General features: G+C 42.8%; 2 protein-coding genes across 2 annotated transcripts in view; one reads left to right on the top strand and one right to left on the bottom strand.

Moving 5' to 3' along the window:
- The window catches only part of SUPT6H (SPT6 homolog, histone chaperone and transcription elongation factor), a 30,335-nt gene extending 25,096 nt beyond the window's left edge, over positions 1 to 5,239 (bottom strand). Inside the window, exon 1 of the mRNA XM_019647043.1 lies at positions 5,127 to 5,239. The gene's annotated coding sequence lies outside the window, so the exon portion shown is untranslated. The remainder of the gene's footprint in view (positions 1 to 5,126) is intronic.
- Positions 5,240 to 5,493: 254 nt separating this feature from the next.
- SDF2 (stromal cell derived factor 2) lies at positions 5,494 to 14,141 on the top strand. Its single transcript, XM_019647053.1, has 3 exons — positions 5,494 to 5,750; positions 10,042 to 10,238; positions 13,452 to 14,141. The coding sequence occupies exons 1-3, from the start codon at positions 5,600 to 5,602 to the stop codon at positions 13,737 to 13,739; spliced, it is 636 nt and encodes a 211-aa protein (XP_019502598.1). The 5' UTR covers positions 5,494 to 5,599; the 3' UTR covers positions 13,740 to 14,141.
- Positions 14,142 to 14,989: the final 848 nt, after the last annotated feature.

Here is a 14,989-nt window from a genome sequence, read left to right as displayed (position 1 = left end):
GTTGTTTTTCAGCAAAGTATTATTTATGTTAAAATGTAGTGGGCTTACTACTTTTTACCAGCTTTAATGATATAAGTGACATATAACACTGCATAAGTTTAAGGAGTATAAATGTTGATGTGATATACTTATATATTGTTAAATGATTACTTTATTGTATGGGCTCATTATTATTTAAAATGAGTATAAATAAGTTTTAATTTCTAATCCAGTAAACATCAACACACATAAATTTCATAAACATCAACAGATATAACTCACATAAGCAAAATGTCTTTCCAGTCTTAAATTATTTTTTAGGAGTTAAGGGGTACTGAGATAAAAAATTTGAGAGCTAGTATTCTATACTATTGTATAGGTCCCACAGGGTGATGATATAGGAAGCCTTGGGGTTAGATTGATGCCCTTTTCTCTCCCAAGATCTGTATCCTTAAGGTCATACCGCTTGAGTACCGCCAAAAGTGAGTATCTAAAACCTCTGCCAATTAAATCTAGTGCTCTAATTTTAATTTTGACACTGCTCCCCCTCAGCCCTGAACTGAGCCATTAAAAATAGATTTGGTTACAGCTGCCCCCACACAACTTATTTTAATTAGGCTATTAGACCCACAAACTCAGTCTTGTAAGGCCTCAACATCTTCACATTAAATGCCAGCTCCTGCGGACCAGATGCCCTACAGCCTACTTCACAGAGAGAAACAGACAGCCTACCTGATGAAAACAACAGCTTTCTTTTGTCAAGGGGGGCAGCTGGTACTCTGTGCTGCATGTAGCTTTCCTCCCAATTCCCTACGTTAGCAATCAAGTACATGCTGTGCTGTAGCTGGGGAATGCCTCCAATCTAGCTCACTGCCAAGCCTTCCAGTTAAGAGGTGTGCCAGAAGCAATCCTGACTTGTTGCAACTTGAGGGAGCTAGATGTACAGGGGGTGCTGCAGGCTGAGGCTGGCAAACAGCAACTATTCCAGAACAAAACCACTATTTATTACTATTACATAATATCTGAGATGAGCCTGATAAAGTTTGAATTTTGTATTTAGTGCTCATGCTCTTGAATTTTCCCCATATTCAGGCTGTAGGTTAAATTTGCTATTGAAACAGGTCTACATACAAGGGGAATGGGGTGGTGAAGGAAGAAGTTTTCTCCAGGATGAAGCACCGCTGCAGTACTAGCTGTGGCTCAAAGGGAGAGGCTGGCGGTTACCATGACATTCTCTGGAAGAGGAATGGAGCCGGGATCAGATTGCCACAGGGGAGGCCCTCAGCAGTCTCTCCCTTTGAACAAGATGATGTAGGAGGCAATTATAAAAGGAGACCAGAGCAAAAAGAAATGTCTGTTAATTTCCTCCACTGGCAGCTTTAATTAACATTTACAGCTGCTTTTTCCTTTTTAGGGTCAAGCTCTGGGCTGGAAGTAAGGTATATAAAAACGAGTAAAATATGTTTTTTACCCTGGAGTTCACAGTCTATCTCAAAAACTTGTAAATAAAAGTTATGACAAAGCATGTAAATGTTATATGATGGTTATATACAAGGATTCAGCAAGCAATATTAAGAGAGAGGTCAAAGAATGCCTCAGAAAAAGTGAAGCCTGAGTTGAAAGGAGTTAAGACAGTCTAGAAAAAGGCAACATGAGCAAAGGCTTAGGCTTGAAAGAGCCTAGTAGTCTGGAGAATAGCCCCAGAAGTCAGGTGTGGAGTTTAAACTACAAGACATTCTGTATGTTACGAACAAGGGCCTGCCTGTATGTTATTCCAAAGGTATTTGCAAGTGACTACCCGATTTGGAATCCCGAAAGGTAAAAGTTAAACAAATAAAAGCATTCAGAGTTTCACTTAAGACAAATATCTTTAAATTTGGGATTCAGAACTCTTTGTTATGAAAAATCCTAATCACGCCAAGTCAAGATGTTAAAATACAGAAAAGGTTAATTCTACCTATAATTATTTTAACATGCACACACACCATATTTATGGGAAATAACAATTTTAGAATCTTTTTTTAGAAAGACCAGGGTATAAAAAGGACTGTCGTTAATAACGGTTAACATAATGAGTGATTTAAAAATATTAGTTATCCCTTTTCTTTCCATGTTTCCTTGGGGGAACAAGGAAAGGGCAAAAGAGGGGCAGAAACAACTGAAATATGTCACCAGATTCAGAATCCCTGCAACACTGGGGAGAATAGTTATTGAACCTTGTACCACACATGCTAGGGAACATATACAGCGGTTCCTGTTCTAGCACAGGGGTGGGCAAACTGCAGAGATCCAGACCTGTCATTGTAGCACAACAGCAGACAATGACAACATGTAATGAATGGGTGTCACCTAAGTTGGCATAGGAGCCTTAGTTTAGTGACCCGTGATCTACAAGTATAGCGGACTTTAAAGAATTGATGACAAAGGTACCATGGGAGCCTGTGATAGAGGACTCAAACCTGGTTTTGAGAAAGTGACTTTAAATAAGAGTGCTCCCAGCACGCGGCCCAAGATGTGTACTGGCAGGAACAGTGATGGCTAGGCTAGTTTGGGGAGAGAAAGAAGGGTTCATGAGTAGGAGGCAAAGTCATAAGGATCTTGGTAGGATAAGTTAAAATTCTGGACTCTATTTGAAAGGTGCTGGGAAGCACCTGCAGAGTTTTAAACTGTGAATTGACTTAATTTACTTGCTAATTCAACAAATACGTATTTAATGAGTACCTACTACATGCCAGGCATGTACAAGACAAAGTTCCTGCCTGTAGGATACCTGTATTCTGTTGCAGGAGACAAACCACAGACAAATAATATAGACTTTGCTTTCTCACCTCTGAGAGGGTGAGTTTAGGTTGAGACATCGAGAATGGGTAGGATGTGGTATGCAAAGCCAGGGGGAAGAGGTTCCTTCCTTGTAGAAAAGGCAGGGAAGAACTTGGCATATAGTAGGCAATGTCCTAAGGCCAGTGTGACCAGAGAACGATGAAGGCAGCAGAATGTGAGATGGTAGGGCCTGCTCAAGTGGGACTATGAAGGCCATGGAAAGCCACTGGAGCATTTTAAACACGGAAATGACATAATCTGACCTGACCTGATCCTGCTATGTGGAAAACAGACTGGAAGGAGGTCTGGGTGGAAGCAGGAAAAATGAAGGATACCATTATGGTAGCTCAGGCAAAAAGATAAGGGTGGCTTTGAACAGGGATAGTAACAATGAAGATGGAGAATAGAAGACAGATTGGAAATAGAAGTGACAGGACTTACTAAGACTTGGGGATGGGAGTAGTAAACGAGAATCAACCAAGATGATTCTCAGAGGTCTGGCTTTTGTAACCATGTGGATGAGAGTACCACTTAGTGAGATAGGGAAGACTGGGTTTGGAATGATGGGAAAACCAGAATTTTTTGTTGTCAGGTTTGGAATATCTAAGAGATATCTAAAAGCAGCTACTACACAGGCATTCTGTGCATGATTCTTTAACATAGAGGGGAAAGGGCTGGGCTAGATATTTAAGTTTGGGAGTTGCCAGCTTTCAGATGGTAATTAAAGCCATGGGACTGAATTACCTAAAGGAAGCATGCAGAGAACTCAGGATTAAACTATGAAGAAAAATTCAATGTAGAGAGTAAAAGTGGCTAGTAAAGGAGACTGAGGAGCAGTCAGAGAAATGGAGAAAATCCAGGAGTGAAGTGTCAAACAAAGCCAAGAAAAGAGATGGTTTCAAGAAAGGAATAAACTGTGTTGAATATTCCAGACACTGAGGAAGATGTGAACTAAGTATCTACAGTATTTGGCAATATAGAAGTCACTGGTGACCTTGATAACAGCAAATTAAACAGTGGTCAGGAAAGAAATCAGAGAGAAGAATGAATAAAAGCCGAGAAAGTTGACACAGGAAGAAACCTGGCTATGAAGAGAAATCAAACAGTAGGATGGTAGTTGGAGGCAAATGAGAGGATACCAGAACATAATTTATATGTTGATGGAAATAAGTTTTTATGGAGAGATAGGATCTGATGATTGCTTTTATTGGGGAACAATAGGATTATATTATACACAGGATTCTGATAATTGAGACCAAGAAATAGAAACAAGAGCAAATTTATTTGCCTCCAAAGATCATATGTTTCTACCTGGGTAGGTAGGCTTCCTTACTTGTGAAGGTCTACTGAGAGAGAGCAATAAAATATGACTGAGCCTCCCTAGATTGCACTACTTCCGGATGTGATTAATCTCTTGATGAGGTACACCTCTCTTAGGGAGTAACAATACTATGCGAATGTAATCTAGTAGCCAGACAAACCAACTAAATAAGAAAGGACGTGTACCGGCGGAAAGGGCTCAAGTTATGCAGAGGCGCTCTAAATTCTGAGCTGACGGGAAAGCAATCATACTTCTGTAATCAACACAATGAAGACTTAGAAACCGGTAACTTTCAGATAAACAGCGGCACTGTTTTTTTCCCCATAGAAATGAATCAAGTTCAAAATTGCTTATACTCTCCACGTTCACTAATAGCAGCGGTATAACTTAATACTCCCTTACTGTAATATTTCTGATATCGCTCCAGCTGGTTCAAGGGAGTGCCTGGAGGGAAAGGCAGAAACTGGAGGAAAATGAAGTTTTGACTTACTGCCCCATTCTGATTTTTGTGGCAAGGCGTTAGGGGATGTAGCCATCTGTAAAAACTTCTATTTTTATTATGCAATAGGAAAAAGATCGAATTTGGCATAGCCTTCTATCCTCATGGCCGAGCTGCTGAAAGCTCCATAGGTATCACATCCCCAGAACAAACAATTCAATCACCTGATCCTGACTCAAGCCCCAGGTCCCTTCCATTTCCAATCCTTTTGCATGGCCCAGTTTTCAGAAGCTGCGACAGAAGGACGGGATCCAGGAAGCCTGTTGATGCAACAGGCCGCCCAAATCACGGGTTCCGGGTGGCATAGGGTTGGGAAAAGCCTTGAGACTCTGAACATCTACCCCACTTCCCTCCTTCTCCCTCACAGACGAAGGCAGGCCCGGGGGCCCCCCTTCTTCCCGCATACGGCTCCCCATCGCCTCTTCCCTTACGGGACCAGGCCCTAGTAGCCTGGTTCCTCATCTGACACATTCGAGGAGCACGCTTTCCAGTCCGAACTTCACCTACCTAAAGCCAGCTGCTTCTCCGGTGTGCTAAGCCCCCACCGAGGAAAATGGAGTCGTCGAACCGAGACTGGGAAAGGATACTACGAACCCACCGCACGGCCCCGCCGCCGCCGCCGCCGCCGCCGCCGCTACTGCGTCAACGTGCTACGTCACTTCCGGCTCCCTGTCACTGGGAGTGGGCCGGCAATTTCGTGCTCACTACTCCCATCCCACTGTCGGGGTATCGTCCGGGAGGGCGCGCAAACTGGCAGGAAAAGTTCAGGAAGACAGCTCTCAGAACACAGCCCGGGAACAGTGTGAGCGGATCGGAAGCAACCATGCCTCGCCGGTTCCTCAGGCCGCTCTAGCCAAAGGAACCATAAAGACCAGACTAGGGCTTCTTCATTTCCTCCTTTGTGGTTCCGCCGGCAGCTTCCGGTTCCGGTGAGGGGTTGAGTTTTCTTCGAAGATCAGGGCCTCCGCGACACAGCCAGTATGGCTGTGGTGTCGCTACTGTTGTTCGGGGGTTTGTGGAGTGCAGTGGGAGCGTCTAATCTGGCTGTTGTTACATGCGGTTCAGTGGTGAAGCTACTCAATACGCGCCACAACGTACGGCTGCACTCACACGACGTGCGCTATGGCTCAGGTACTGCCACCCGAGTTCGGGTGGGCTTGGAAGGCCGGGCAGGCTCCGGAGGGGGCGGGGCCTAGAGGAAATCGGAGGGGTGTGGTCTGGAAAGGTTAGGGGAGCCCTGGGGAGGTTCTTGAGGTCTGGAGGCGAGGAGTCGAAGAATTGAGTTCTAAGGCATCTTAATCATAATACCAGCTTCTAGCTGGTGAGCTACGTGCCAGGTACATACATTACATATACACTCTTTTAGGTTTTTAACATTCCTAGGAGGTAGAGACTGTTGTTATCCTCATTTTACAGATGAGGACTCACACTCAGAAATAAGTCGTATGCCCAAAGGCTTAGTTAGTGAATAATAGAGAAGGGGTTCGATCCAAATCTGTACAGGTGCAAAGCCTGCTTTCACCTGCTCCGGGTTGGCACTACTCAGTGTGGGAGAGACAGACACAGAAAATTACAGTAAGTGCTGTATCTCTGAAGTCTTGAATTCTAAGAGCTCACTCTTGACTACGACCCTCTCCGTTCTAGCTCTTTTGCTTCTTACACTTGCTCTTGAACTCTTTTCTTTTGTCCTCTTTTTACACAAACCTTACCCTTGTTATAAGGAATGTAAACTAAAGCACTCACTGAAATTGGAGAGGAGACTGTTTTAGTTTTTTATCGTTTGAAATGAAAATGCTTAGTTTGTAGGTTCATTTATAATCCGGCAATTATTTATGGATTCATTCAGTATAGATTAATGAGTTCCTATTATGAGCCTGCTATTGTTCTGGGTACAGGAGATAATGATGGTCAGTCAGCAAGTTACAAGAAAGCAAGACAAGAAGAGAAAAAAGTTAGTGAGATATGAGAGGCATCCAAGATGACTGCTAGATTTCTGTCTTGGATGACTGATGATGCTAATAGCTTAGAGAGGAAGGAGTTCTCTCAGATGAGGGCTAGTCTGTGGTTCATGATTCTCAAAACCTGTCTGACTAGATAGAGTTGGTAAAGAATTGAGGTGTCTTCATTGGGACGTCTTAATAATCCTAGCAACCATTCAGCGAACACCTACTATGGGTCCAGCTTATTACTTTTTAATTTGATCTAGTTTCCTATTTTGGAAATACTAAATCAGAATGTGGGTGGAAAGAGTCCTGCCAGTAGGAATCTTCAGGTGCTCTTGATGGGTAGCCAGATTTGAGAACCAAGTTCAGTCTGGAGCTCAGAAGAGGGATCTGTGTTGAGCCTGAGATAGAGTTAAGTACAGACAGTCCCCAACTTAAAATTTTTCGACTTTATGATGGTGTGAAAGCAATACACATTCAGTAGAGACCAGCTAGGCTAAAGCTATGATGTTTGATAGGTTAGGTGTATTAAATATAATTTGAGGAGCATCTGTTCAACATCATTGTACAAGTGGTGGTTGAAGACGTAGGTAGATAAATGAGATGGCCCAGGATGAACTGTGGTTCTATCTGGTGTCAGTTTGAATCACTTGAAAAATTTGAAGCATTTATAAATGCTGAGCCAACAAGTATTTAAGAATGATAAGGGCTAGGGATAGAACTCTGGGTAATCTCAAGGTTTAATAATGGGAGAGGAGGGCCGGCCGAGTGGCTCAGTTGGTTAAGAGCTCTCTTGGGAGCTCCAGCTCTGAGCAGCAGGCCCGCGGTTCGGATCCCACGTTGAGGGCCAGTGATGCTGTGCCCTCTATAGCTAAGATGATGAACTGCTCAACCTGGAGCTGGGCTGCTGTGAGTCCCTGGTGAGTCCCACTGCAGGGCTGCAGTGGGCTGCTATGAGCTATGTGAGTGGCTGGCAGCCAGCGTGAGTGGCCGGCAGCAGGCGAGAGCTGCTGTGAGCCACCGTGAGTGGCCAACCAATGACCGGTGACCAATTGCCTCACCCAGGAAGAGCGCAATGATCATACCAACATGGGCCAGTGAAGCGACATCCTCCACAACTAGACTGAAGAACAGAACAGCAATTTGTCTACCTGTCTGTTCCCCTTTCCCGATTCTCCAACACTGTTCTCCTCCCCCAATTCCCCAATAAAATCTTTAAAAAAAAAAAAAAGAATGGGAGATGAAGTGGAGGGTTTAATAGAAAGTGAAAAAGTAGGAGACAGAAAGTATAGACCATGATTTAGTGAGGCATGGCAGTGAGGACCAGGAGAACTGTAAGGCAATAAAATAGCCAGAAGTAAGGAAGAAGCGTTCTTTTGGCCTTTTTTTTTTTTTTAAGATTTTATTGGGGAATTGGGGAAGGGGAACATTATGTTTTTCCAGGACCTATCAGCTCCAAATCAAGTTGTCCTTTAGTCTTAGTTGTGGAGGGCGCAAGCTCAGCTCCAAGTCCAGTTGCCGCTTTCAATCTAGCTGGGGGGGGGAAGGAGGGAGAGGGAAGTGGGGGAGGAGGCGTAGCCCACCATCCCATGCAGGAGTCCAACCGGCAACCTGTTGTTAAGAGCATGTGCTCTCACCAGCTGAGCCATCCGGCCGGCCAGTTGGCAGCTCAGCTTGGGCACAGCTCACTGGGCCATGTGGGAATCAAACTGGTGACCCTGTTGCTCAGAGCTTGTGCTCTTAACCAACTGTGCCACCTGGGTGGCCAATGGCAATTTTTTTTTTTTAAGATGAAAAACACCTTTAGGAGTTGAGGGCAAGAAGCAATAGAGAGAAGCTGGTAGTTTAGCTACAAACATTCACCCAGATAACTGTGGTATAAGATATAATGTCTTAAGTGGTAAAAAGGAAGTATTAAAAGACTGTGGTCAGGCAGGGCCAAGTGACTGAAGGCAAAGGTGGGAGGAACAGACAGTATTTGAGGAAAGTGTCTGGGAAATAGGGAGTGCTCTCAAAGAATTGTGTAATGAATGAGACCTAGGGAAGAGAAGCTCCAATATCCTTGGAGTTTATTTGAGATTGACTTATTTGGGGGAACTTGACAGAAAATGAAGCTTTGTGGGAGGCCATGTAATAGAGTGGTTAAGAATGTGAATTCTAGAGTCAGGCCACCTAGGTTCAAACTTGAGCACTGTCTATTAGAGTTGTGTGACCTTGGGCATACTATTCAGCCTTTCTAACACGCCAATGTAAAATGGGGATAATAATAATGCCTACCTCAGAGAATAGATGCATGTATCAAATAAGAATATTCAGGCAAAAGGGTTGGATTAGTATCTGACACTTAGTAAGTGCTCAATACACATTAGCTAGCTAACAGTTATTATTTTAAGCCTGTAGCTACATGTTTAACACAGTACCTTTTAACCTGCAGAATTGTACCACTTCAGGCAATATTGACCAAATTTAGATGATTTGACAATACTTTTAAAATATATTGATAGATCAGTTACAGGAATTCGGGAGCTGTAATGGCTGCTTGGATTGAAGTTGATAGCAAATACTGGTCTCATTTTAATAGTGAAATGTTATAAAAATTTTTTTTGATTGTAATACATTGAATAATGTTACCAGACTTATTTAACTTATATGATTGGACACCTAACATATACTAGGGGCTATCCAGGCTAGCATATACAAGTAAATGCTGCCTGTGCTTTAAGAAAGCCACATACATTCATTTATTTAGTGCCCTTTGATGCAAATTCTTGGACTTTTCTGATATAGGACACTTTTTTTTTTTTAAGAGTTTATTGGGGAATTGGGGGAAGGGAACAGCGTTGGGGAATCGGGGAAGGGGAACAGACAAGTTGCTGTCCTTTTGTTCTTCAGTCTAGTTGTGAAGGACATTGCTTCACTGTCCCATGTTGGTATTATCATTGCACTCTTCTCAGGTGAGGCAGATCAGTTGCTGGCCAGTGGACGGCCGCTCACAGCAGCTCTTGGCAGGCAGCTCATGCTGGCTGCTGGCAGCTCACGCCGGCTGCCAACCACTCACAGTAGCTTATGGCAGCCCACTGCAGCTTTCGTGTCGCTGGTGACTCACAGCAGCCCAGCTCCAGGTTGAGCTGTTGTTCATCATCTTAGCTGTAGAGGGCGCAGCGTCACTGGCCCACATGTGGGATCCGAACCACAGCCCTGCTGCTCAGAGCTGGCATCCCAAGCCAACTCTTAACGAACGCACCACTCGGCTGGCCCAGGACACTCTTAAATGTACTTTATCATACAATAACCAATACTATATAAACACCTTTCGTATTTATTGTACATATTTTAATGTTATAGAAGAAAAAAATAATGCCAAGTGTAGGGTTTTCTCCTCAGTCCTCCAAGCCTATTTTATAACATGGGGTTCATTATTGGCCATCAGAAAAAGGGGGGCCCAGCTGAACTCACACTCTTCTTTTTTTGGACTGCAGGTAGTGGGCAGCAGTCAGTGACAGGTGTAACCTCTGTGGATGACAGCAATAGTTACTGGAGGATACGGGGGAAGACTGCCACAGTGTGTGAGAGGGGAACCCCTGTCAGATGTGGCCAGCCCATCCGGCTGACACATGTCAACACCGGCCGAAACCTCCATAGTCATCACTTCACCTCACCTCTTTCTGGAAACCAGGTGAGGTGGCATCCCGTGGATCACTGCTACTCTGTGCTTTACTCAGTTGTTTGAGTAAACAACTTGGTTCTTGGCCCTTTCTTTTCCAGGTATAGATGTTCTCTTTTGTGCAGACCTGAGAATTGGCTCTTGTCTCATAAGTGTGAAAGAAATTGTTTCTGGTCAAAATGGAGATTTTACATGTAGATCAAATTAGGAAATGAGGAGGAAAGACAGAATAAGGTATATATTAGCATATCATAAGTTATCCTGATGAATCCTACACTAAAGAAACCCAATGTTTTCCAAACTTGCAATAAAAGGTATTATTTTTTTAAATGATTCCAACTGACCCCGTTAGGAAAATGAATTAGGCACTGTGCCACTTTTTTAAGCTTTGAGCTTTTGGGGGATGTGTGATCCGTTAATGACTACTTCCCTCCCATGTACACCCACTCTGCACATAGTTTTCCCTATTAACATCTTACATTAGTATTGTTATCAACTAAAGTCTACTGGTTATTCTGATTTCCTTAGTTTTTACCTACTGACTTTTTTCTGTTCTAGGATCCCACCAGGATACCATGTTACTTTAGTTGTCATGTTTTCTTAAGCTCCTTTTGGCTGTAACAGCTCTGAATCTTCTTGTTTTTGGTGACCTTGACATTTTTTTATTATTTTTTTTTTGGGAGAGGGAGCGTATGTTTTTGGTTTTTTTTTTCAGGATCCATCAGCTCCAGGTCAAGTAGTTGTTTCAATCTAGTTGTGGAGGGCGCAGCTCAGTGGCCAATGTGGGGATCGAACCGGCAACCTTAGTGTTATGAGCACTGTGCTCTAACCAACTGAGCTAACTGCCGCCCCGAAAACCTTGACATTTTTGAGGCGTGATGGTCAGGTATATTATAGGGTGCTCCTCTGTTGGAATTTTATGTTTTTCTCATGATTAGACCAGACTCATAAAGGTTTTTGGGAGGAAAATCACAGAGGTAAAGTGCCATTTTCATCACATTGTATCAAGGATACATACTACTACATGATTTATGACTATTGATACTGATTACCTGGCTGAAGTATTTGTCAGGTTTCTCCCATAAAGTTATTTTTCATTTTCTTCCTTTCCATACTGTACTCTGGAAAGAAGTCACTGTACAGCCCACACTTAAGATGTAGGGTTATGCTCTGCCTTCTTCAAGGGTGCAATAGCTACATGATTTATTTGGAATTCTTCTGTATGGGGGATTTGTCTCTTTCAGTTGTCTCCCTTGTTCATTTGATGTATTGCCAACAGTATGTATGTGTGTGGGTGTGTTTTAACATTTACTTACTTGCTGGCACTAAAAGGTATTCCAGGCTCATCTTGTATATTTTTTGCCCCAGTCCTAGAATCCTATTTCTCCAAGGAGCCTTGCTTCCTTTCATTGAAGAATGATATTAGAAACAGAGATCTGGGCCCTGTATGAGCTTGTTGCTACTGGGCTGTTATTTCTTTTAGGCCCGCTCACCTGACAGAGCAAACAAATACATGTGTGTAAACATATATACACATATTTATAAATGTTTAGACCTGTAACCTCCTGTATTTACATTAAGTTAAACATGAGTTCTTAGTGATGTCTCCATCTCTAACCCATTACCACATAGATCACTCTACACTTCTCCCTTTGCTTATTTGTAAAATTCCCACTCTGACAGTGAGATACCTGGCTCCAGTGTCATCCATTTACTTACTTGTTCAATTCTAGTATGCAAATATAGTAGTATAATTGTTAATTATGTACAGTACAGTTCCTTTTGCCTTTAGTCTTACAGACTGTTTCCAAATGACTGGATTTTATCTTTTAAAATTATATAGCTACTAGTGTGTATTTAAATTATATATTTTTGAAATAATCAGTAACTTTTTATTGTGATAAAAACTGAATATTTGGCCTTAAGGGGAATGGGAGTAGAAGAGGAGTAGAAGATAGAATCTGTTATAATTTGCTCAATTAATATTTATTATTTTATTTAATTCTCATAATTATTCTGTAAAGTGATATTGTCATCATTTTATAGAGGAGAAAATGAAGGCTCAAAGGAATTATACAGGAAGGGATGGAGCTGAGATTTAAGGTCTGCTTGTGTCCAGAGTTCATCCCCTTTCCAACTTAAGTTTCTTACCAGGTTAGTTAAAATCTAGTTAAGAGAATGAGGTAGGAATATTTAAAATCAAGTAATAAGAGTTATAAAGTATTTTAAGACTATAATAGAAAATATGTCAAATAAAGGATTACTTGCAAAATAACTATTTGGACCATAATCTTATGGCAACTGATTTTGTGTCCTTTGTGTCGCTGGCGACTCACGGTTGCCCAGCTCCAGGTCCAGCTGTTGTTCACCATCTTAGCTGTAGAGGGCAGTGTTACTGGCCCATGTAGGATCCGAACCGGCGGCCTTGCTGCTCAGAACTGGTGGTGCTCCAAGCCAACTTTTTTTTTTTTTAAACAGCTTTACTATTCTACCTTTTTTTTTTTTTTAAAGATTTTTTTGGGGAATTGGGGGAGGGAACAGCATTGGGGAATCGGGGAAGGGGAACAGACAAGTTGCTGTCCTTTTGTTCTTCAGTCTAGTTGTGGAGGACGTTGCTTCACTGGCCCATGTTGGTATTATTGTGCTTTTCCCGGGTGAGGCAGATTGGTCGCTGGCCACTGGACGGCCGCTCACGGTGGCTCTTGGCAGCTCACACCGGCTGCCGGCCGCTCACGGTGGCTTACGGCAGCCCACTGCAGCTTACGCTGTCGCCAGCCACTCACAGCAGCCCAGCTCCAGGTTAAGCTGTTGTTCACCATCTTAGCTGTAGAGGGCGCAGCGTCACTGGCCCTCATGTGGGATCCGAACCACAGCCCTGCTGCTCAGAGCTGGCGTCCCAAGACAACTCTTTTTTTTTTTTTAAGATTTTATTTGGGAATTGGGGGAGGGGAACAGCGCTGGGGAATCAGGGGAAGGGGAACAGACAAGTTGCTGTCCTTTTGTTCTTCAGTCTAGTTGTGGAGGACGTTGCTTCACTGGCCCATGTTCCAAGCCAACTCTTAACTAACGCGCCACTTGGCCGGCCCTATTTACTTATTTTTAAACGATACTGGAAAGCCTCTCATTTTTCACTTTTCGGTAGCCTTATTTTGCTTTTCATTCTCCCTCCCCTTTCCAAGCCTATGTGTCAGCCATGCTAATGTTGTTACCATTTGTGTCTTCCAGGAAGTGAGTGCTTTTGGTGAGGAAGGTGAAGGCGATTATCTGGATGACTGGACAGTGCTCTGTAACGGGCCCTTCTGGGTGAGGGATGGTGAAGTGCGGTTCAAGCATTCTTCCACCGAGGTTCTGCTGTCTGTCACAGGAGAACAATATGGTCGACCCATCAGTGGGCAAAAAGAGGTGCATGGCATGGCCCAGCCAAGCCAGAACAACTACTGGAAAGCCATGGAAGGCATCTTCATGAAGCCCAGTGAATTGTTAAAGGCAGAAGCCCACCATACAGAGCTATGAATATAGAGGCTGTGAGCCACTGTCACCACACAGTGTTCATAGACATCTGTTGCTGCTTCACCCTGGGATCCCTGCCACAGGTTCCCTGGACACTGGCTGTGTCACCACTGAAATGAAGATGCATGACAGAAAACAGTGGCTGTGTTTGGAAACTTCAGCCCTTCACAGTGATTGGTTATTCTCCCAGACTTGGGTCAGTTCTTTCTGAGTACAGGACTTGTTGGTGAAGGAGCAGATGCTTTTTATTCATATTGATAAAACAAACCGAGGGACACATATCCTCCTAGCTGGGAAATTTTTACTTCTCAGAAGCTTGGTTGGCATCATGGATTATTAATGTGTGTCACTTTCCCCCTACTTTCTTTCTGTAACATGATAAAAAAAAAAAGAATTGTTTTGTTAGTCAATGTGTTGTCATTTATTAGGTGTGCTATTTCATGATCAATTCATCCTTGAGTCCTAAGAGTTACTGCTATCACTGTTTTGAGATGCTGGGAAACTGGTGTGGGCCCCTCTTAAGAGCCTTACTTTGATTCACATTTTTTTCTTTACTTTTACTTCTCCAGCACCTCATCTTTATTAGATTTTTTACTTAATATAATTAAAGACCCTTAAAAAATATAGCATAATAAATAGCCAGTGAAATGTTTTACTCTAGATTACTGTAGTTGAGGAAAATGGGTAGAGCAGAAAGAGGAACTTACATTTACTCTGCTAAATACTAGGCACCATATTGCAGATATTAATTCATTTAATCTTCACAGATATAGGGAATATATTACAGTTTTTCCAATGCAGAACAGAAAAGGTGAGTAGCTACCTGAATTCTTGACGCTAGTAAATAATTTTAGGATTGGAATCCAGCTGTGTCTGGCAAATGTTCTTTTTATTACACTATGATTGTGTTTCGCTCTTGGAAGATAACGATTCTTTTTTAGGCAAAGGTGATATCTTTCTCTGAAAAGGTGGGCAGAAAACTTCTGTCCTCTGCTTGCTTCATTTCTCCCTTTCCTCTGCTGGTCAATTTCAGAAAGTTTGTTCCTATGTCCTTCAAGCTTGGAAGTGGTAAACAGCAGTTTCTGCCATCTGCTGGCATTTCAGTGACTAGCAGGCCTTTTTATTTTTAGAAACTTCCAGATTTTTTTATTTATTTTTATTCAGGGAGGTAAGGTACAACATTTGGGGATATGGTTATCCCCCGCTTTCTGAAAGTTTCATGTTATGCAACATTTCACTTATACGAAAGACCT

The sequence above is a fragment of the Hipposideros armiger genome, unplaced genomic scaffold (assembly GCF_001890085.2).
Source record: "Hipposideros armiger isolate ML-2016 unplaced genomic scaffold, ASM189008v1 scaffold_108, whole genome shotgun sequence".
Classification (NCBI taxonomy): Eukaryota; Metazoa; Chordata; class Mammalia; order Chiroptera; family Hipposideridae; genus Hipposideros; species Hipposideros armiger.
Note: the sequence above shows the minus strand (reverse complement) of the source record. Positions and strands in the feature narration are given on the sequence as shown.

Bases quoted from the DNA above. Each gene is read 5' to 3' on its own strand.
- SDF2 (XM_019647053.1), top strand. From the start codon at position 5,600: ATGGCTGTGGTGTCGCTACTGTTGTTCGGGGGTTTGTGGAGTGCAGTG. The intron at 5,751-10,041 runs GTACTGCCACCC...TTTGGACTGCAG, and splicing joins CGACGTGCGCTATGGCTCAG to GTAGTGGGCAGCAGTCAGTG. The intron at 10,239-13,451 runs GTGAGGTGGCAT...TGTGTCTTCCAG, and splicing joins CACCTCTTTCTGGAAACCAG to GAAGTGAGTGCTTTTGGTGA.